The sequence below is a fragment of the Momordica charantia genome (assembly GCF_013281855.1).
Source record: "Momordica charantia cultivar OHB3-1 chromosome 6 unlocalized genomic scaffold, Mcharantia_2.0 BLBB01000006.1, whole genome shotgun sequence".
Classification (NCBI taxonomy): domain Eukaryota; kingdom Viridiplantae; phylum Streptophyta; class Magnoliopsida; order Cucurbitales; family Cucurbitaceae; genus Momordica; species Momordica charantia.
Genome location: NW_028275164.1, coordinates 9,559,738 through 9,580,685, shown reverse-complemented (window position 1 = coordinate 9,580,685; position 20,948 = coordinate 9,559,738). Strand labels below are relative to the sequence as shown.

The 20,948-nt window shown below is 38.1% G+C and overlaps 3 protein-coding genes across 5 annotated transcripts; 1 reads left to right on the top strand and 2 right to left on the bottom strand.

Moving 5' to 3' along the window:
- The first annotated feature begins 990 nt into the window (after positions 1 to 990).
- Positions 991 to 4,719, top strand: ANNAT8 (annexin 8). Its single transcript, XM_022293284.2, has 6 exons — positions 991 to 1,082; positions 1,518 to 1,663; positions 1,881 to 2,099; positions 2,560 to 2,772; positions 3,594 to 3,683; positions 4,313 to 4,719. The coding sequence occupies exons 1-6, from the start codon at positions 1,010 to 1,012 to the stop codon at positions 4,517 to 4,519; spliced, it is 948 nt and encodes a 315-aa protein (XP_022148976.1). The 5' UTR covers positions 991 to 1,009; the 3' UTR covers positions 4,520 to 4,719.
- Positions 4,720 to 6,317: 1,598 nt separating this feature from the next.
- Positions 6,318 to 19,377, bottom strand: LOC111017477 (mitochondrial fission 1 protein A). 2 transcript variants are annotated; one of them, XM_088125394.1, is made up of 7 exons: positions 19,200 to 19,377; positions 17,663 to 17,801; positions 17,367 to 17,488; positions 11,520 to 11,583; positions 9,328 to 11,412; positions 9,112 to 9,240; positions 6,318 to 6,857 (listed from the first exon to the last, which is right to left on the bottom strand). In XM_088125394.1, exons 1-5 carry the CDS (start codon positions 19,290 to 19,292, stop codon positions 11,327 to 11,329), a joined length of 504 nt encoding a protein of 167 aa, XP_087981520.1. In that variant the 5' UTR covers positions 19,293 to 19,377; the 3' UTR covers positions 6,318 to 6,857; positions 9,112 to 9,240; positions 9,328 to 11,326. The 2 variants fall into 2 exon arrangements, with proteins under 2 accessions (XP_087981520.1, XP_022148930.1); XM_022293238.2 differs by having other exon boundaries at positions 9,367 to 11,412.
- LOC111017476 (uncharacterized) lies at positions 11,590 to 17,360 on the bottom strand. Of its 2 annotated transcripts, none has more exons than XR_002602287.2 (2): positions 14,624 to 17,360; positions 11,590 to 14,505 (listed from the first exon to the last, which is right to left on the bottom strand). XR_002602287.2 is itself a non-coding variant. In XM_022293237.2 (2 exons), exons 1-2 carry the CDS (start codon positions 16,913 to 16,915, stop codon positions 16,061 to 16,063), a joined length of 768 nt encoding a protein of 255 aa, XP_022148929.1. In that variant the 5' UTR covers positions 16,916 to 17,360; the 3' UTR covers positions 11,590 to 16,060. The 2 variants fall into 2 exon arrangements, 1 of the variants encoding a protein (XP_022148929.1); XM_022293237.2 differs by having other exon boundaries at positions 11,590 to 16,527; positions 16,615 to 17,360.
- Positions 19,378 to 20,948: the final 1,571 nt, after the last annotated feature.

The window sequence follows — 20,948 nt, the reverse complement described above, 5'->3', positions numbered from 1 at the left end:
AAAATATATACATTTAAGTCGGGAACGGAGATGGGCAGGGGATGGGAATGGAGAGTTTCCATCCTTGCCCTTAACCTTTACCCAAAATGAGGTTGGTGGAAAAAGTGACCTCCTACAAGAGACGCTTAAGGAGGTAGTAATATCTTGATTAGTTGGTTGCTCATGACGTAAAGATTACTTATGGCGTACATTTGCTTTTAACATTCCGGTCCTCTTTGTTGTACTAAAAAAAGTTTTTTTTTTTTTTAAAAAATATTTATGGAACCATATGTTGAGTTTATAAAATAGCTAATTCTAAAATCCATCTTCTATGTTGGATTGTAACTTGTATTATTTGAAGTGAATTAGGTGAGTTTAAATGATTACAAAGCACTTTCTAACCTATTATAAAAGTATACCTTTCAAAGTTTTCATAATATTCCATCACTTGATTTTGTAAAGTGATTATGAAAATTTTAGAAATACTAAGAAACACTCTAGCTTTTAGGAGAAAGCACTTAATTATTACTTTTTTCTTTCTAAAACTGTTAACATAGAAAGTGATTTCACTTAAAACACTTTTTCCAAAGTCATTCAAAACTCACATTTAGACTTTGGTTTAAATTATCAATTTCAAAACAATATCTATTTTTCCTTTTGAAAACTTAATTAATGGATGGTATAATCTTAGATTACGGTGAAAAATGAAAAATGAAAAATGATATTTCTTCTAAATTCAAACAAGGAAGCAGGACAACTCACACCTCCAACTTTTAAAAAGGTGAAAGGTAACTCAGCAATGAATAAATTATTTTCTTCAGTTTATTAAGGACTTGTCATTAAAAATCCAACATCAAAGTAAATGTCCAGCAGATTAAATTTCATTTATAGAACAATACGTTTTAATTAAATACAATGGAACTGTTGAAAATATAAAACAGCAACCGTTGAGCATATTATTTTTGGGCATTATAAAAGTGGCTAAAGTTGAGACAAATCTCCAACAACAAAGCAACAAAGCAACAAAGAAATGGCCACTTTAATTGCTCCCAAAGACTTCTCTCCTGTTGAAGATGCAGAGAATATCAAGAAGGCTTGTTTAGGTATTTCTCTTCTTTTTCGGTTCTAAGAGACGGACCAATTGAGTTATGCTCGATTGCCTCTCTTGATTTAATCATGTGACCCAAAATACAAGAAAGAAGCTTAAATTATTCCTATTGGTTTGGGATGAAAAGATTTGAAATGAATTCTTTTAATAATTTTTTTTTTTTTTTTTCTGTTTGAGTGTTTGGTGGAAAAGGAAAAGAAAATAAGTTGCATGTTTACTAATATAGGCTTTTAAATTATTTATGTTGTTTGAAATGGGAAAGATTCGAAAGGAATATAATTAATTTTTTTCGCTGAGTCGAATGATTAATTTATCATTCTATGAGTCTTGTAAAATCCAAACATTCTAATCTAGAAATTCTTTAAAGGTAAAAATAGAATTTGAAATCATTTAAAATCCTGAGAAAACAAACGATTTATTTATGTTTTAGGTTGGGGGACAGATGAGAAGGCCATAATCTCCATTTTAGGCCACAGAAATGCAACTCAAAGGAAGCTTATAAGGTTGGCTTATGAAGAAATCTACAATGAGGATCTCATTAACCAACTCAAATCTGAGCTTTCTGGAGACTTTGAGGTGAGTAATGTTTTTTTTTCCTTTTTCGAGTTAACGATGTGGAGGTAGAAATTCGAATCTCTGATCGTTTGACCGAAAATATATATATTATCTTGATCAATTGACTTACGTTCAGATTAACGAGACGTATGATGTTATATATTATCTTCTTTGAGTTTTGTAACAAATTTTGATGGATGAATTTGAATATGTAATGTGGTGTGTGGTGGTATGGTAGAGAGCTATATGTCATTGGACACTTGATCCTGCTGATAGAGATGCTGTTTTAGCGAATGCTGTACTAAAAGCGTCGAAACCTGATTACCGTGTCATCATCGAAATAGCGTGTGTTCGGTCTGCAGAAGAGCTTTTGGCAGTAAAACGTGCATATCGGTTTCGGTTCAAGCATTCCCTCGAGGAAGATGTTTCCTCCTGCACGAATGGAGATATCAGACAAGTAAACGAAGTTTGATAATTTTTTTTCTTTATATTAGGCTTATAAACATTATTTCTACTCGTGCATTTCTTTGTTTTGTTATCTACTTCTAAAACAACAAAAAAATTTTAAATAAGAAAATTAAAAATGAAGTTATTTTATCCAAGTGATCAATTCTAAGTTGTTTTCTGCACCTAAAAGTTTTGGAAAAAAAAAATTTGATCTTTTAATTTCTTTTAAAATCTTTGTAACTAAGATTCTAAAACTGATATAGAAAAGTGGAGTACGAAACAACAAAACGGTTATCAAATGAGCCATTTTTTTAAAAAAAGAAAAAACGAACAAACAAACAATGGTAATCAAAAGACTTAATTCCTTTTCCAAAACCGAAAAACCGAATACCAAGTACACAATCGTTATTATCGACCCACGTATAAAAAAATGACGTTTTTTCCTTTTAATATAAACTTCATTGTTGCAGCTTCTGGTGGCAGTTGTTAGTTCCTACCGATATGAAGGCAATGAGATTGATGAAAGCACTTCACATTTTGAAGCAAACATTCTTCATGATGCAATCAAAGCCAAAGCTTTCAACCATGAAGAAATTATCAGAGTCCTTAGCACAAGAAGTAAGCCACAGCTCAATGCAACTTTCAATCACCATAGAGATATCCATGGCTCTTCTATCACCAAGGTATCAATCAATTATGTACCTTAAATTATAAGCTCGGTCTCTAAACTTTTCAGGGTTATACTTATTAGTCTTTGAATTCTAATAGATCTATAAACGGTTAGAGAGTTATCTCTATATATATCTAATAGGTTTTTAAACTTTTAATTTTTGTTCGTGTTGTTTAACCACATCAGTTTAAAGGCTTATGCCACCAAACGCATGAAACTGTCCCATATTAGCCTCCAACTAATATGATCCTTAAATGATAGTTCATGTAAATGCTTTGAAGAAGTGTCAATTGTCCTGGAATGAGAGTTTAGAGACCAAATATGTAATTTAATCCTATATATCAATGCGATATACTATTTCTTTTCCCTCCATTAAAAAAATGCAAAGAAATTTGAGTGTTAATTAGGGTAAATTGGTAGTTAAAGAAAGGACAATTTCTTTAATTTACATCTTGTATTATCAAGTTTAAGTTTAATCTAACTAATTAATACTTAAATAACAAACTCGTAAACATGAAAAGGAAATGAAAAGAAAAAATCATTTTCATATAAACCGAGATGAGAAATGCATCCCGACTCTTTTTTTAGTACAATAATATGTGGGGGTGATGATTTGGACCTCCGACCTTTTTGATCGAGAATATATGTCTTAACCAATTGATTATCCTGGTCACATTGACTTTTTTTTTCATAATTAAATTCAGGTGAGTATTAAACATGGATAGTATTTTGAAATGGGTGAAGTTGTAATTAACTATGCTGCAAGTATTATTATTTATTTTTTCCATTTAATGATTCTCACTAATGCAAGTGGGTTTTGATTTTGAACTTTAGGGTTTGATGGGTGAACCAGGTGATGAGTATCTTGCTGCATTAAGAACTGTTATCAGATGCATTAGAGATCCAAAAAAGTATTATGCAAAGGTACATTACATTTTTACAAGAACTATAGTATTAGTTGGTTGGAAACTTAAAATCCTGTTTCATAAAGGATTTCGTTCTTAGTTTTATGTTTTTATCTTCTCAATTTCTTTCATATATACTTTTCACCATTCTTACTGATACAAATTTGAATTTTTAACCAAATTTCATAAACATTTTAAAATTTGGCTCAAAAAGTAGATAACAAAAAAGAGCTTTCCTCTGTGGGGCGTGAAGTGGCGCAGTGAGCTTGTGGTCAAATGGGGGCTTTCCCCCTTCGAGGACGAGTCATAGAACATTAGTTACAGTATTGGGTGGCCATCGACACCTTAGTTATGGGAATCCAACTGGGAAAACCACACAGCATCGATTTTGGGTTATAAAATGAAAGGTAGATAACAAAAAAGCAAAGCACCAGATGTGTAAGCATTGTTTATAAAACTAAAAACAAAATGGTTATTCAAACAAGCCTAGAATATATTTTGACTAGTTTGATTTCAAACATGTTGGTTTTGCATAAGTTTTAATTTTTCCTTTTAAAAAACCGACCTACTTACACCCTTAATGTTTTCTTCAACTCTCGTATGTATATATCTGTGCTACGACTAAAACCTTCTATATATGCGTTTCAGGTTCTGCGAAATGCGATGAATGCGGTCGGGATCGACGAAGACGCTCTTAGCAGAGTGATTGTGACAAGAGCAGAAAAAGATTTGAAGGAGATCATGGAACTGTATCTGAAGAGAAACAATATATCTCTTGAGAAAGCTGTGGCCAGAGACATAGGAGGAGACTACAAGGCATTCCTTCTGGCAATTCTGGGCAGTGATGAGCCTTAAAATTGTTTGATTTTTTCTTATTCTTCTACTTTTAGAATAAGTTTATTGAACAAACATAGGTTTTTGAATGGATCCTATATGATTATATAGGAAATTTCTAAGTTTCCCATTTTCACTTCTTTCCAAATTGTAGTTGAGTTCTAAAGTATTTGATGTATCAACTTTCTTCGAAGGAATAAGAAAATAAAGTGGTTCTAGTACCTAATACGTCTTTGACCTTAGTTTTAATTTAGATTAAATCAAAATAATGTTTATTTTGTAATCAATTTGGCGGGCGAAACCTCAAACAAAATATAACGTCAATGGACTTTATTTACAACATCTACAAAAAACTCATCATATTGAATTTCTGTAATCATGCGTTAAGGATCTTGATCATATTCTATGAGATTGTTTATTTCATGTGCTCAGGCCTTTGGCGGCAGTAGGAGGAGGAGCGGCCTGGCTTTAGGGAGTCCGGCTTAGAGCACCGGAGCACGGCGGAGGAAGGGGTGGAGTAACGGAAACGATTATGGGAAGTGCTCCTTCAAAGGCGAAAAATCAGGATCCTTCATTAATATTAATGGCGTTTCCTAATGGTCAGAACATGGCCAAGGCAATTGTGGAAAATCAGGGGACTCATATTCAAGATGGACATGATTCTGATCGAATGGACATTGAATTTTAACTATTAAATCAAAAGAACGTTTGATTTTCAAGGGATCCAACGAGCCTATAAAATCGACAATAAATGGGGAATCACATCCCATTGTTAGTGGGTCGAAAGATCATATTGGGCCAACTGATGGTAATAGGCCGAAACAAGGTTGGAAAAGGAAGGAAAGGGGAATCCAGATTAAGGAGATGGACTTGAATTTATCCAACCCGCTAATAGGGAAAAGGAAATTAGAAGGTACAGAGGAAGATTTGTCTATTGGTCCAGAAAAAAAAAAAACTGAAACAGACTACAAATGCATGTTCTTAAACTCAAGCTTGGGTTTCAAAATTGCTTTCCAGTGGACTGCAAGGGAGAAGTGGTGGTCTAGCGTTGTTGTGGCAAGATAATGTGAAGTTTAATCTTCTCTCTTCCTCTAAAAATCACATTGATGGGTGGGTTGAATGGGAAGGAAGTCAGTGGAGGATGACGGGGTTTTAAGGGTGGACTTGAGGCCTATCAATGAAACTATGTTGGTACTGATCCCAAAGAATAAATCCCCTTTGAGAGTGTCTGACTTTCGACCTATTGTTGCTTTCCCACAACCGACGTGAATGCAAGTGCAAGTGTACACTATATTCTTGTCGATTGTAGTATAAACAAGGTCGAAATCCACAGGAATTAAGGATGTTACTTTAAGCATGCACTTAAGAATACCAAAAAATGCAAATAAAAGATAAATAGTGTTTATAGAATTATAACTAAGTATTTTCTAAGAGAGAAATATTGTGATAACAGATGCTGGGGCAAAGAAATGCTGTAGCAAAATGAATAGAACGGGGAAACAGTTAATGAGATGGAAACGGGAGAGATCGTGACATGCTTTCACTTGCTCACAGAAGACGCTCTAGCATAAAATCGCTACTGATGCTCAAACCAACGTGGTTCCCTTCCGAGACACCCAAATATGAATATCTACAACTTCCGTTGATAAATACCCAAGCATAAAGAATAGTTTATAAGCATGGTTAGGCGGACCTTATCCTTAAGAAAAAACAAATTTACTAGAAAAAAGTAACTAACCACAAAGAGAGCCAAACACGCTACCTATATACCCTTTCGAGTCATAAAAAAGCAAACAAACTGATAAATGTGGCCAGCATAGATCAGTAAGATGAAAATATTATATCAACTCTATTTAACAGCAGCAGAAACAGCTAGAAAGCCTCTGTTCACAAGCTACATCAAAGGATCCCAAAAATGGGGTTTAGTTCATGGGGAATGAAGAAAATACAATGGGTAGAGAGAGAAACAACCCATTTTGTGGAAAAGCTTTGAAAAATCCTCTGAAACCTCCTGAGAAACCAACAATTCTAGCCTCCTCCCGTCGGCTTTTTCTCGAAATGGGGGCAGCTTTCCTCGTCTTCAGCACATTTTGGGACTATTTTCCTCTCTTGGGATCTTTTCCCCCTTGGGGATTGATAATGAGACAACCTCATCTTGTTGCTTTTATAGCTCTCCCGAAAATTAGGGCGAAACTCAGTAAAACGCGCGTTGTACGGACAAAAGTAAAAATCCCGCGTTTTACTGCTGCCCAGGAATTTCTGCAGCAAGTGATGCTCCAACATTGACATGCTCTGGCACAACAACGCTCCGACATTTCTCCTCTAATCCTGGCATTCTCCTCAGTAAGTTTTCCAAATTCTGCACAATTAAACCAAAAAAAATAGGGGAAATAAGCAGGAACTTGCGTAAATTCAACAACATCAGGATTTAGAACATGGTAATCATCTTTTTCACTCAATTCCTCACTTAAGCATGCAATTTAGACACAAATGCCCTCACGTTAAAGCACAAATTAACCCAAATTATTAATAAAATAACTCTCTTTTGGAGAGTTATCACCTGTCTCCCTTTGCAATGTTTGTTATAAAATCATATCAAAAGTGATGGTTAACGGATTGAATAGGTATCTTGATCTTGTTATATCTCATAGTCAAGAGTGCTTTTATCTCAAAAAGGCACATCATTGATAATGCAATTATGGGTTTTGAATGTATTCACTCTCTTCGGAATAGAAAAACGGGTAATTTAGCATGGTCAACTTTGAAATTGGATATAAGTAAGGCTTATGACCGTGTCGAGTGGGCTTTCTTAGAAGAGTGATGTTAAGAATGGGCTTTGCTAAAGGCTGGGTTGATTTAATCATGAGATGTGTCCGATCTGTTTCTTTCTCCTTCAAATTAAACGGGGAGAGAAGGGGTCATATTATTCCTCAAATAGGGTTGTGGCAAGGTGATCCGCTCTCTCCTTACTTGTTTCTTTTTTGTTCAGAGGGGTTATCAGCACTTCTCCAACATCAAGCTAATGAGAGAAAGGTCTCGAGCTTGAAATTATCTAGACATAGCCCTCCTATTACTCACTTATTTTTTGGTCTTTTGTTCTTCAAAGCAAAGAGTTGTGAAGCTAGAGCTATCAAGGAGTGCCTCAAGCTCTATGAACGTGCTTCTTGTCAGATGATAAATCATGACAAATCAAGGCTAGCTTGCAGCCCAAATGCTGGTGCTTCTTTGAAAGAAAGGATGAAGGGAATCCTCTCAGTTTCTTTGGTAGATTGCCATCATCAATATCTTGGCCTTCCTTCCTTCATGCCGAGGAATAGAGTATCCAATTTTGATTATATCAAAGAAAGTGTGAGGAAGCAGCTTCAGGGTTGGAAAGGGAAGCTTTTTTCTAACGGTGGTAAAGAGGTTCTTATTAAAGCTGTAGTGGTTCAAGCTATTCCTTGTGATTCTATGTCCTGCTCTAGGTTGCTTAAGAAGCTTCTCCATGAGTTAAATCAGCTTGCTATTCGATTTTGGTGGGGAGAAGGGAGGAGTTGAGGAAAATTCACTGGATAGGGTGGAAGACTCTTTGTAAGCCAAAATGCTATGGAGGCTTGGGGTTTCATGACTTGGAGCTCTTTAATAAAGCTATGCTAGCTAAGCAAGGGTGGAGGATCATAAACAATCCTTCTTCCTTGTTGGCTCATGTGCTAAAAGGGAGGTATTTTAAAAATTGTGATTTTATGTCAGCGAAGATCGGTTGGAAGCCATCCTACATTTGGAGAAGCCTTCTTTGGGGGCGGGAGATTTTGGAAGATGGCACTCGGTGGAGGATTAATAATGGGGAGAAGGTTCAAATTTATGGAGATAATTGGGTTCCTAATAAACCTACTCTAAAGATCCTTTCGGATCACAAACTCCTCGTGACCACAACGGTTAGTTTTTTTTATTAGTGATATAGGACAGTGGAAAGCTGACTTAGTACATTCCCTGTTTGCAGTTGATGAGGCCCGATGTATCCTTTCCTTGCCTCTCCTTTCGGGAAGGGAAGGGGATAGGCTCATTTGACATTTTGAGAATTTAGGCGTTTATACGGTGAAAAGCGGGTATCGAGTGGCACAAATGAAGAGTCTTGATTGTTGCGCATCATCTTCTTCAGTGTGGGAAGAAGGGCGAGAATAGTTTCCATCTATTCCTAGACTGTAAATTTTCGAGGAGTATATGGAATTCAGCTAAGTTTGTGGGTCTCTAGGTTCCCTCTCATCACCGTAATTTGTGTTTAACACTTCAAGAGTAGAAAGATAATTTAAGGTGGCCTGATTTTGAAGAAGTGATCGTTTATCTGTGGGCTATATGGGACAAGCGGAATGCTAAAGCTTTGAATAAGGGTGGTGATGGGTTTAGCACAGTGTAGGTGAATTCATATATCTCAGTCTATAGAGAAGCAAATATCAGTATCGACATTTCAAGACACATTGCTTCAGAGCCCTAACCATGTGGTTTGGAAATCGCCTATATCAGGAGTCTACAAAATAAATACGGATGCATCTTTTAATCCACTTGATTTAAATGCAGGGCTAAGGATTATTATCAGAGATTCGAAAGGGCAAGTTCTGGCTGCTGAAACTAAATACCTGGATCATGCATTCTCGGTGGATGTTGTCGAAGCCTTAGCAGCGGAGGAGGGTCTGAAGCTAGCACTAGATATTGGAATTTCGCCACTTCAAGTCGAAATGAATTCTTTGCGAATTTTCAATCTATTTCTGCACAATAAAGGTGATTTATCAGAGGTTCGGTTGATTGTTCAAAAGACTAAGAAATGTATAGTAAATCGGCTCCATGCAGCTTACAATTTACAATTTTACAAAACGAGAAGGAAATGGGGATACCCATTTTTTGGCGAGACGGGCGTTGCAGGGATGGAAGAAGGTCATTTTGGGGTTGTCTCCCGGAGAGAGATTGTAATTTGGGTGTTTTATCTTTTTAGTTGTCTTTTTTGTTTTTCTGTTTTAAAAAAAAAAAAAAAGAATTTTGAGAGGCTGATTCTTTTTTATGCCTTCTTTTTTTCTCTCCAGGATCTCATCAAAGATAAAGATATATATATGTATATATACACACACATACGTAAAACAAAACTTTCTTTTAAATAACCAATTATATAGTTTAATCCTTTTGACTACTGGTAATAAATGATTGTTATTTTCTAAAACAAAACATGAACAAATTATAGCTAAAAAAATGAAAGTCTAATCAAAATCGAAATTACAATTGCAAGGAATAAAAAAGGAAAAAAAGTTTCACGATAAAAAATTTGCTGATTTTTTCCACTTTGTCCTGAAAGATATATAGCCCTCGATAATATGTGATGATCAAAAAATTCATTTTACAAAATCCAATGATATGAGAGATAATGATACAATTAAATTATGAAATAAATGGTCTTTGAAACAATCTTCTCTTTGGAAAAAATGAAGTAATCTCTTTTTATTGGATAATTGGGACTTAAGAGTTTTACTTCCCTATACCTAAGGAAACCTATAGCCGCCCCCTATTAAATTTGAGAAGGTTCAGAACTTTAGACCTTTAAGCCAGTATTAGGGGTGTAAGTCGGTCGATTCGGGTCAGTTCACAGGCAAAACCGACCCGACTCAAAAATGTTCGGTTCCTATTCAGTTTAGACTTCGATTTTTTTTAAGCGAGATTTTTTTGTATAGTTTCTCAGTTTCTCAAAAGCCAAACAAGGAGTTGAAGATGAAAGATTTTGAAACAAAAAGATTTTTCCTCTTTCTTCTTCTCAAAACCTACCTTCAGAACTTTAAAATCAAAACCTACTTCAGATCTTTAAAATCAAAACCCACTTCAAAATAAAGAAGAGATAGAAATCAAAACCCACCTTCAAATTACAAAGATTTTTCCTCCTTTTTCTTCTTCTCAAAACCCACCTTCAAATCTTTAAAATCAAAACCCACCTTCAAATCTTCAAAATCAAAACAATAGAAAACCTTCATAGAACCCATTTCAAAATAAAGAGATAGAAATCAAAACCCTCCTCCATTTTCATCTTCTCTTTCCATTTCTTTCAAATAGAACTTGAGATGAAAATGAAAACCAACCCCAAAATATCCACTTTTAAAATCAAAATCAGAGATGAAAAGAAGGGGTCAAAATCAGAGATGCATGGATTTGTTTCGTCATCACCACCATGGATTTGTTTAGATTACTGCCACCATCAATTTCTTTTGCAACCATCGCCACCCTGCGAGAGGGACAGTCCGATGCTGCCGCCGCCATGTGAGAGAGAGAGTTTGCTACCTCTGTGTAGCAGTGAAAGAGAGGAAGAGAGACCTGTGGATGGAGGCGGTGGTTTTAGTTGGTGTTGAAAGGTTAGGGCAACGCATTTCAAACATCGATTTTATCGGGTCGAACCCACCCGAATCGACTTTCACTGTACCCAAATCGAACTTCGATTCAGATCGATTCATCAGATCAGTTCGGACACTTACACTCCTAACCAGTATGACCAAAAGACACCAAGTCCGTGAAAACCATATTTATCATGAAAAACAATACTTTCAGCATTATGAAACTTGTCCAAATTTCAGAATGTGTTTGCTCAACCCCCAAAATTCTATCGCGAAAAATGGGTATCATCAAATAAACTAACAGAGCAGGACAAAGGGCATAACATCATGTTTTTACTGTATAACAGAAACAAGCATTAGAGAGAGCAAAATAGCCTTGTACATCTCAAAGTATTTAGTGTACTAGTAATTCTAAATCAGGGTATGGTCAGACAGTCATATTTCTCATATGTACACACAAATGACTTCAAGCAACAAACTAATTGGCTCACTTCTTCCGGGCAACAGCAGCAGCGATACCACCAGCGATCAGCCCGACAGCAGTGGCTGCAATGCCAATGCCGATCACACCATCTACATTTCAGACCAAACGTGACACAATGAATGAAAATGATCAATTTTCGATGAATTACGATGAAGTTGGGACAAGGAAAGAAGAGAGATATGGCAGAAAACAATACCTTTAGTGATCCGGTCTTCAATCGATTTCTTCAGTGTAATTGCCTGTCTCCAGTCAGGGGCAATCTGGGAATCAATCATCAAAACAGTTAAACTCCAAAGTTCAAAAATACTATTTAATAAAAAAAATAAACATCATCAATAGTTTTAAAAGAAGTGCCACATTCTAAAATCCCAACAAAATTTGTGTCAACAACATTGCGCATAGATTGGTGTCAGCAACATTGCACATCCTGATGTGCATACGAGAGTTTGCAGTTTGCGAAGATCTATTAGTCAATGAATTCAAATTTTATTCACTATAACGGTGGGAAAATTGGCAAAATTCTAGGAAATGGCAGCTAATGGATTTTTTTTTTTCTTGATAACTAGGAGTTAGAGTTTTGCCCCCTATACCTAGGGGCACCTGAGGGACATTAAGAGTTTTTGGTATTAAACTCACCAGAAGGTTCGAACTTGAGACCTCTAAACCAATATGACCAAGAGACATTGCCAACCAGGCTATCCGACATAGCTAATTGCTTTTAAAATAAAAGTAATTGCAAAAGGGGATTAGATGTCCTAGATCCGAGGAATTGGAGCCCAGAAAAAGATGCTCCACTCAGCCAAAACTAAAAACAGGAGAACTAGCTAAGTTTGAGAAAAATGAAAGATGGCACAAGGGCATAAAAGAAAAACAGCCCGACAAAAGGCAATAGGAAGGTGAATGAAAGGTATCGATCACCTTCTTCGATTACTATTCCGATTCGAAAAGAGCCCGTGGGCGATTACAAGTTACCCCACCAATTCGAGAGGGTGGGTTTCTCTCCTTCATACCTTACTCACTAAGGCACAAGCAAAAACAGACTGCCCTCCCCAGATTGGGTACACTCCCTGTATCTACCGTACCTACCTCCCCTCCCACAAAATTGGCAGATACTCTCTCTCTTGGCCGTTAGGCCTCCTCTTGGGTATTCCCCACATTACCCTCTAGGTTATTTCCCATCTTACCCCTCCTAGAGTACGTCTTCATAATATGGGGTCTAACAACTTCCCCCTCGTTCAGAAACACCTTGTCCTCAAGGTGGAACTCCATAAATTTTTGCATCATTTCCACCACAATTTCCCAGGTTGCTTCTTCCGCAGGTAATCCTTTCCAGCTGAGCAGCACTTCCAACTCTCCAGTGATCTCATTCTTCTGATAGGCATAGACTTCCTCAGATTCCGCACGCCACTCCATTTCATCCGTCAGCAAGGGAGTTATAGGTTGCACCTCGTGTGTTGCTCCCTTTTTTGAGCTGCAAAATGTGAAACACGGGGCGTATAGCTGCTTCAGGGGGCAATTTCAACTGATATGCTACCTTACCAATGCGCTTCTCCACCGGAAAAGGACCAAAATACTTAGGACTCAATTTCTCGTTCCTTCTTTTCGCCAAAGATTTCTGTCTATACGGCCGAATCTTTAAGTACACTAGATCACCCACCTCAAATTCCATCTCAGTACGGTGCCTGTCCGCAAACTTCTTCATCCTAGCTTGCGCTTGACTCAGGTGATTCGAGTGCTGCATCGTGATCTGCCAACTGCTGATCCGTTGGATGTCTTCTGACTGCCATAGAACATTAAGGGTGGAGGGTCTGTCCCATATATTATTCTGAAGGGAGTAGTGTCTATAGACCCGTGGTATGTGGTGTTATATCAGTACTCAGCCCAAGCTAGCCAATTTCCCCATGCCTGTGGAGAGTCAGTGCAAAAGCAGCATAGATACGTCTCCAAGCTCCTATTGACCTGCTCGGTTTGTCCATCCGTTTGTGGATGGTAGGAAGTACTCCTTTTTAATTTGGTGCCTTGCAAGCGAAATAACTCTTGTCCAAAAATGACTCAGAAAGATCTTGTCTTGATCAGAGATGATCGATCTTGGAAACCCGTGGAGCCTCACTATCTCCTTAACAAACGCAGCCACCACTATCTTAGCGATAAATGGGTGTATTAGGGGAATGAAGTGCGAATACTTACTGAGCCTGTCAACCACCACCAGAATCGTGTCATGTCCCAAGGATTTGGGTAGGCCTTCCACGAAATCCATGGTTATATCTTCCCAAATTCGATCTGGTATAGGAAGAGGCTGCAACAATTCGACTGGGGACATCACTAGAGTTTTATTCTGCTGACAGACGTAACATTCTTCCACATATTTCTTGACATCCGCCTTCATACCAATCCAACACAATTCTCCTGTCAACCTTTTGTAGGTTCGTAGAAAGCCCGAGTGTCCCCCCAAAACGGAGTTGTGATACAAGTGCAAAATAGCTGGAATAAGGCTGGAACTCTTGGACACTACCATCCTGTTCTTATACTTAAGGACACCTTGTTGCAGACTATACTTAGAACACTGTCCTCATCCCTATCAAGTTCTTGCAAAATGGTCACATAATACGGATCTTCCTGCACTTCTTTCTTGATTAATTCAACACCAAGGATGGCCGGAACGGTTAGAATGTTCCACAAAATTTCGATAGTACCCCGTGAGGCCTAGAAATCCCCTGAGTTCCCGAAGGGTAGTGGGTGGTGGCCACTGTATCATTGCTCAGATTTTCTCCTAATCAGCTTCTACCCCATTTGCTGAGATCCAGTGTCCAAGGTACTCAATTCTCTCACAAGCGAATTGAACCTTCTTCAAATTAGCGCATAGTGAATTATCCCTCAACACATCAAACACCACCTTTCATGAGAAGGTAAATCAAGACTATATATGAGTATGTCATCGAAAAATACCAAGATGAACTTACGGAGAAAGGGTCTGAAAATATGGTTCATGAGGGACTGAAATGTAGATGGTGCATTGGTCAACCCAAAGGGCATTACCAGAAATTCGTAATGACCCTCGTGAGTCCTGAAGGGTGTCTTATGCACATCCTCCGACGCCATCCTTATCTGGTGATATCCAACTTTCAAGTATATCTCTGAGTAAACTCGTGAGCCATGTAACTCATCTAGCAGCTCTTTAATAACTGGAATAGGAAATTTATCAGGCACTGTGACGTTATTTAATGCGCGGTAGTCAACACAAAACCTCCAGCTTCCATCTTTTTTCTTTACCAAGATCACTAGACTCGAATATGGACTTACACTAGGCCTGATGATTCCCCCTTCAATCATTTCTTCGATGAGTTTCTCGATTTCCTCCTTCTGCACATGTGCATAGCGGTAAGGCCGTCAGTGTTTTCGAGGCGCAAGGCGCACCTCAAGGCGACAAGCCCTTTGATCGCCTTGAGGCGAGAGGCGATACAAAGGCGACGCCCGAGTGAAGCGAGGCGCACCTTAATAAATAAATAAAAATTATATATATAGTGCATAAATTTATATAGTAAACATAGTTTAAAAAATGAATACCAAAATAGTGTCATAGTAAATGTCAACAAGATACATAAAACAACCAAATGCAATAAGTTTAGTCAGAGACGGGAGCGGCGACGTTGATGATCGGAGACGGGAGTGGGCGATGGCCGAAGATTGAGGGTGGTGAAGGTGAATGTCGAGAGGTAGAGAGAATGGTTAGGGTTTGTGGACTGAGGTATTTCGCGAGGGAGAAAGGTTCTTTTAAAAAAAACGTATTAAGGGAGCTCTTGGAGGCGCACCCGGGCTCCTTCACTGGAGTTGCTCCTTCTTTGATCTGTATCTTATGATCAACATTCCGAGATAGGGGTAGTTGTCCCGTGCTCTGGAAAATATCCTCATATTTGCCAAGAAGCTCTTGGATGTTTCGGGGCAAAGGGCTTTCCACCGCAGATGGCTCACCTTCCTCTACCAACACTTGAGGTGTCATGGCGTGCAACTCTACCCAGTATCCTTGATCTGTGCTCTGCCATCCTTTGGTCAGCCTTTTGAGAGAAATCTCTAGGCGGGTCAGTTTGGGATCTCCCTTAATAGTGATCTTCTTGTCTTCTCGTGTAAATGTCATGGATAACGCAGGACAATCCACCTCCATCTTTCCCATTTATTGGAGCCATTACATCCCAAGAATGACATCTAAATCACCCAACTCTATTGGCAAAAAATCCTCTACTACCGTAATGCCAGTTAGTTCCAGAACAACTCCACAACAAATGCCCTTTCCCTTCACTGCTGCCCCTGATCCCATAATTACTCCATAGTTGTAAGTCTCAGATTGCTTGATCTTTAGTTCCTCCACTAGGCGCTGTGATATAAAGTTGTGGGTGGCTCCACAATCCAGCATCACCACCGCCTCACGCCCTTGGACAACTCCTTTCACCTTTATGGTGCCTGGCGTGGGGTTCCACGATCTTGTTCAAGCGGACGACCTTTCCCACCTCTTCTTCCACTTCAATAGCATCCTCTTCTTCAGAATGAAATTCCACATCATGAACCACAAACACTCGCAATTCTTGATTCCGACATTTGTGTACTACCGTTTACTTTTCCTCACATCAAAAACATAATCCCTTTTCTTTTCTCTTCTGATATTCAGCTTCTGTCAGTCGTTTATAGGGAGTACTTTTCCTTGCGGCCGGAGTTGTGCCCGCAGTTGCCACTACCCCTGGTGTACTAGCCAAAGTGACCGTGCGAGTAGGGGTTGTATTCGGAGTCTGTCACCGTCTTCCCTCCAAGAAGATTTACCTTCGTATAACGATCAACCGCTCCTTCCCCTGCTTCCTGAACTGCTGTGGCAATGTCCTCCACCAACTGCGCTCTGTGCATTATCTGTTCCAAACCTTGAGGTTCTGTGGCCAACACCTTTGAGCGAACTACAAGGTCTAGTCCATTCAGAAACGTGCATTCCAGTACTTCATCGGAGAGCTGAGGCAGGGGCGCCGATAATGCTTCGAATGCCTCTTGATATTCAGCCACACTCCCCTCTTGCTTAATCGCTAAAAGTCGTGCGCATTGTCGTCCCTCTTTCGATTTTCGAAAACGTTTGAGTGATCGTGTGCGCAGGTTATCCCAATCCGTAAACTGATCTCTGGGCTCATGCCATCGGTACCATGCTAGTGCTACCACATCGAAACTTATCACTGTTACAATCAGCTTTTCCTCATCAGTAAGTTCATGTATTTCAAAATAACGTTCGTTTCGGAAAAGCCAAGAGTCAAGATCCTTACCTATGAAGATTGGCATCTCAACCTTCTTGAATTTATTTCGATCATAGGCCTGGTCATTGATCTGTACCACTCGCGTCGCCTCCTCAGTTAGCTTGTTCTTCTGAACTAACGATTCGCCAAGTTGCGAAATCGAGGGAGTTTTACCACCGATAATTTCCGACATGAAGCTCTCCAGCATGTTCTGGATCCGCTCACTCATCACACGTTGTTCCTCCACCTTCACAACCGTGATGGCTCCCTTAATATCGGTAACCTCCTTCTCCATTGCCCCGCACCGTGATTCCAATTCCTTCACCATCATCGTCGCTCGTCTTCCCAGTCACGAACTGCTCTGATACCAATTTGAAAGGTATCGATCACCTTCTTCGATTACTATTCCGATTCAAAAAGAGCCCGTGGGCGATTACAACTTACCCCACAAATTTGAGAGGGTGGGTTTCTCTCCTTCCTACCTTACTCACTAAGGCACAAGCAAGAACAAATTGCTCTCCCCAGATTGGGTACACTCCCTATATCTACCGTACCTACCTCCCCTCCCACAAAATTGGCAGATACTCTCTCTCTTGGCCGTTAGGCCTCCTCTTAGGTATTCCTCATACGCATGTCAATCATGAAAAAAAATTTAAAGAATAGTGTGGCGCTTATCCTAGGTCAAACAAGTATCAATGTCATATTCACATTTTTTTGCGTCTTTAAGCTAGTGGTGTAGGTATTATTATGCATATAAATCTAAGCCACAGATGGAATCATACCGTTAAACATTGTTCTACAAGTTCCCTGCTCCTAGAGTAGTCACCACTTCTGAAATACCCAACAGAAAGAAGATAAAGCTTCTCTCTCATCTTCAATGGGCTGTCATCACTAGATAATGCAGCTGCATAATTGCTCGAGTTTTAAAAAAATGACAGAAAAGGGAGAACAGATATTTAACAGTACCAGATGAGTAAACAGCTCAACTATCAGTTGACCTAAGCACTATGAAAGTTCACATTTTGGAAACCTGAGAACATAACAAAAATAGGATGTTCAATTCCATAAAACAATTCACCTTCAAGCATTGCTATCCCACGTTGTACATCTTCAGGTTGCCTGGAATGAACAAGTGCCCAAGATAAACGCATAATGCTTTCCTTCAACTGCTCATCAGCTGAGCTCTTCTCAGCATCAGCAACCTCTCTTTCACAACCCTGCAATGCGTGACCATAGCAGCCCAAAATGGATATCATTTTGGGTGCAGAACCATTAATAAAATAAGTTACCGGTACAAAAGAATAGTATGAGACATGGCAAGGCATACTATAGTAAAGATCAACAAAAAAAAAAAAAAAAAATAGTCACCAAGATGATTTAACTTCTGGTTTGCAACTAAACAATAGAGGAAAAAATAACGACTGAACCATGGAGAAAAACATGAAACTACGACTCCAATGATTCTCTAGATTCAGAAAACAAATCAAATGGCACAACATCAAACCATTAAAGCTACGAGCAACAAAACAACTCATAGCTTGCCTCCGATTGAAACGAACACGAATAGGTTTTGAAAGTTGCAGTTATTTTATGCCTCCGTTGACACGTCCATCCGGATCTATAAATCCACTGATGAACGTAACGCCTATTGAAGGCAATACGAATCCAATGATTCTGTATCTATATCAACAATTTATAATATAAAAAGATGAAAAGGAGAAAATATAAAGGAAAGTAAATGTACAACGAAGGGGTTGTTTGGGTGTGTTTTATAATAACTATGGACGTTTGAGAATTGAGATAGATTATGCGTACAATAACTAATTTCACTAGGCAACCTTCTATTTATGGGTGCATCAACTGTCGTGCCTGCAGCTAACATCTATTAGTATGATACAGAAAAAAAGGACATGGAGATAGCCATGAAGATTTCAAAAAGGAAAGAATGCAAGGATAGAAAAATATAGCCTTGAAACTCCCTCCAATGGACTAAGGTAAAATGGGTAGCCAGTAGTCATATAGAGCTAAAGAAGAATCAAGAAAAACTGATCGTTCCGGTGCTGAAATTTTTATGGTAATGTCCTGGCTCGTGAGTAAACTGAAGGCAAAGACTAGTCAAAGCTACAATTTTTGCAATAAATTGAAAAGAATGCAGGAAGCCTCGATCTCGCCCATTAAAATTTAGGCGTATAATGTTCAAGCTTGCAAATTAAGAAGAAAAAAAAAACACAAGCCCTAGAACAAGAAGGTACGAATCTCCGGAAAATTGGAAAACTTGGATATAGAAATGAAGATATTAGGAAAAAGATAAACAAGTTGTAGGGGCCAAAGTCAAGTCTAAAGTCCACACAGCCACAAAAAGCAATTGAATAACTTTATAAACGATTTCATCAGGGTAAGAAACTGAAGGAACTTCCCTATAACAATTCGAGTACTGTTGTACTGAAATTAACTTCAAATATACACTATCCTAATTAAGAATCCAGCAACCTGATTTCAGAAACAAAGTAAACCAAACCATAATCTAAAAAAGAGTGGGTAGGTTATAGATTCTGGTAATAAATCAGCAAATCAAAGATGAGTAGAAGAATAAGAAAGAGGCGAATTGAACATACGGCAATGACATCGCGATCGCACCATGGAATGTGATCGCCGCCAGAGAAGAAATTGGAGACCGACCCGAAGAATTTGCCCATCTTGGATTCCATTTCCGTCGCCTGCGATTTCTTCCGAGTTGCAGTAATCGGAAGAGAGAATATAAAAAACGCTATTTATTGAGTGATGCAATACCGAGGGATTTAAATTCCCATCGATATTTCCATATGGGCTTTGATTTGACATTCCATAATTGTCATTTCCTTTGTAAAACAATTAACCTAAGAAAATACCAATAAAAAATATATTTTTTTTAGTACATAAAATAAAATATTATTAATAGGTAAATAATGGGTTTTTTTTTAAATAACACAATTTAAAAAATAAAAAATAATAATAGGATAGTTTTCAAACTAGTTTGAAAAGTGGGGTAGGGATATACATGATTTAGCAAATTTGCATGCGCAACTCGCATCCATGCGTCTAATGTGGCTCGTACAATTGAAGCCACATGTGTTGTAAAAAATGGTGTGCATGAATTTGTGTGTAATGCATATGATTTCACCAAACACCAAATTCATGTGCAATCCACATGAGTTCGATGGTCCTCAATCTCAACCCCACCCCTCATTTTCGACCCCACCTCTCATTTTCAAACCAAACCCTAATTCCTATATCTCTTCCTCTCCTCTCTCAACTCAGTCGTTGCCACTACCAGCTTTAATCACCTTTGAATCTGAAATAGCTCATTCCAAAACCTTGGCCACAGAACAATTTATGATCTCCATGACTTCCACCACAAAAGAGTTTGTTGGGTTTGTAAGGTGATTGCAAACAAAGTCTCACATTGGCTAGGGAAGGGAATGATCATTGGTATATAAGAGAGGACAATTATCTCCATTGGTATGAGGCCTTTTGGGTGAAACCAAAAGCAAAGCCGTGAGGGTTATGTCCAAAGCAGACAATATCATACCATTGTGGAGATACGTGTATCAGAGCCATGGTTTAAACCTAGCCGTGTCGGTGAATCCTCGAGTGCCGAACAAAGAAGTGGTGAGGGGTACTCTAGGTACCGTTTTTACAATAAACAAGGGAGAAAACAATAAGTATGAAAAAAATTTTGAGAGAAGGTAAAAAATGGGAAAATCTAAAGAATGAGACATTTTCCATCATTAGAAAAATAAAACAAAGAAATATAACTTAGTATAACAGAACAGAAAACTCTTTCCCATTCCTTCCGAACAATAAGCTCTTTATATTAGTGAAGTGTTTTAATCTTTCTACTATAATACTAACACATTTATAAAGAACGAACCAACAAAAATAAAAAGAGGAGAAGATAGCTTTACAATTTCTGAGGAAATATATGGGTTAATGTTGAAATTATAAATCTTTCAACTAGATAGCAGAGAACAACGTCTAATTGTTCTCATTGAGTGCTATCAGCATGGTCGTCAATAGACCACTAGTACTGGTTCTAGTGACTAAACTAAGCGATCCTAACATCAACGCAAGTTTCTTCGTACGATCCATAAAACATAAAATAAAAAGTTAATCATAAAATAAATGAAATATTGTAAAAGCTATTTATATGCTGCTTTATTGTTCAATAAACAATATGTAAATGAGATATTTATACAAAAAGTAAACGATAGCTAAACTAACTAAACAATCGGTTGCAAAACTAATCTAATAGATTACAGCTAAATCAATGATCAGTAAAGTGTCCCATATAACCAACAGCATATATAAATACTAGTAAGAAACAC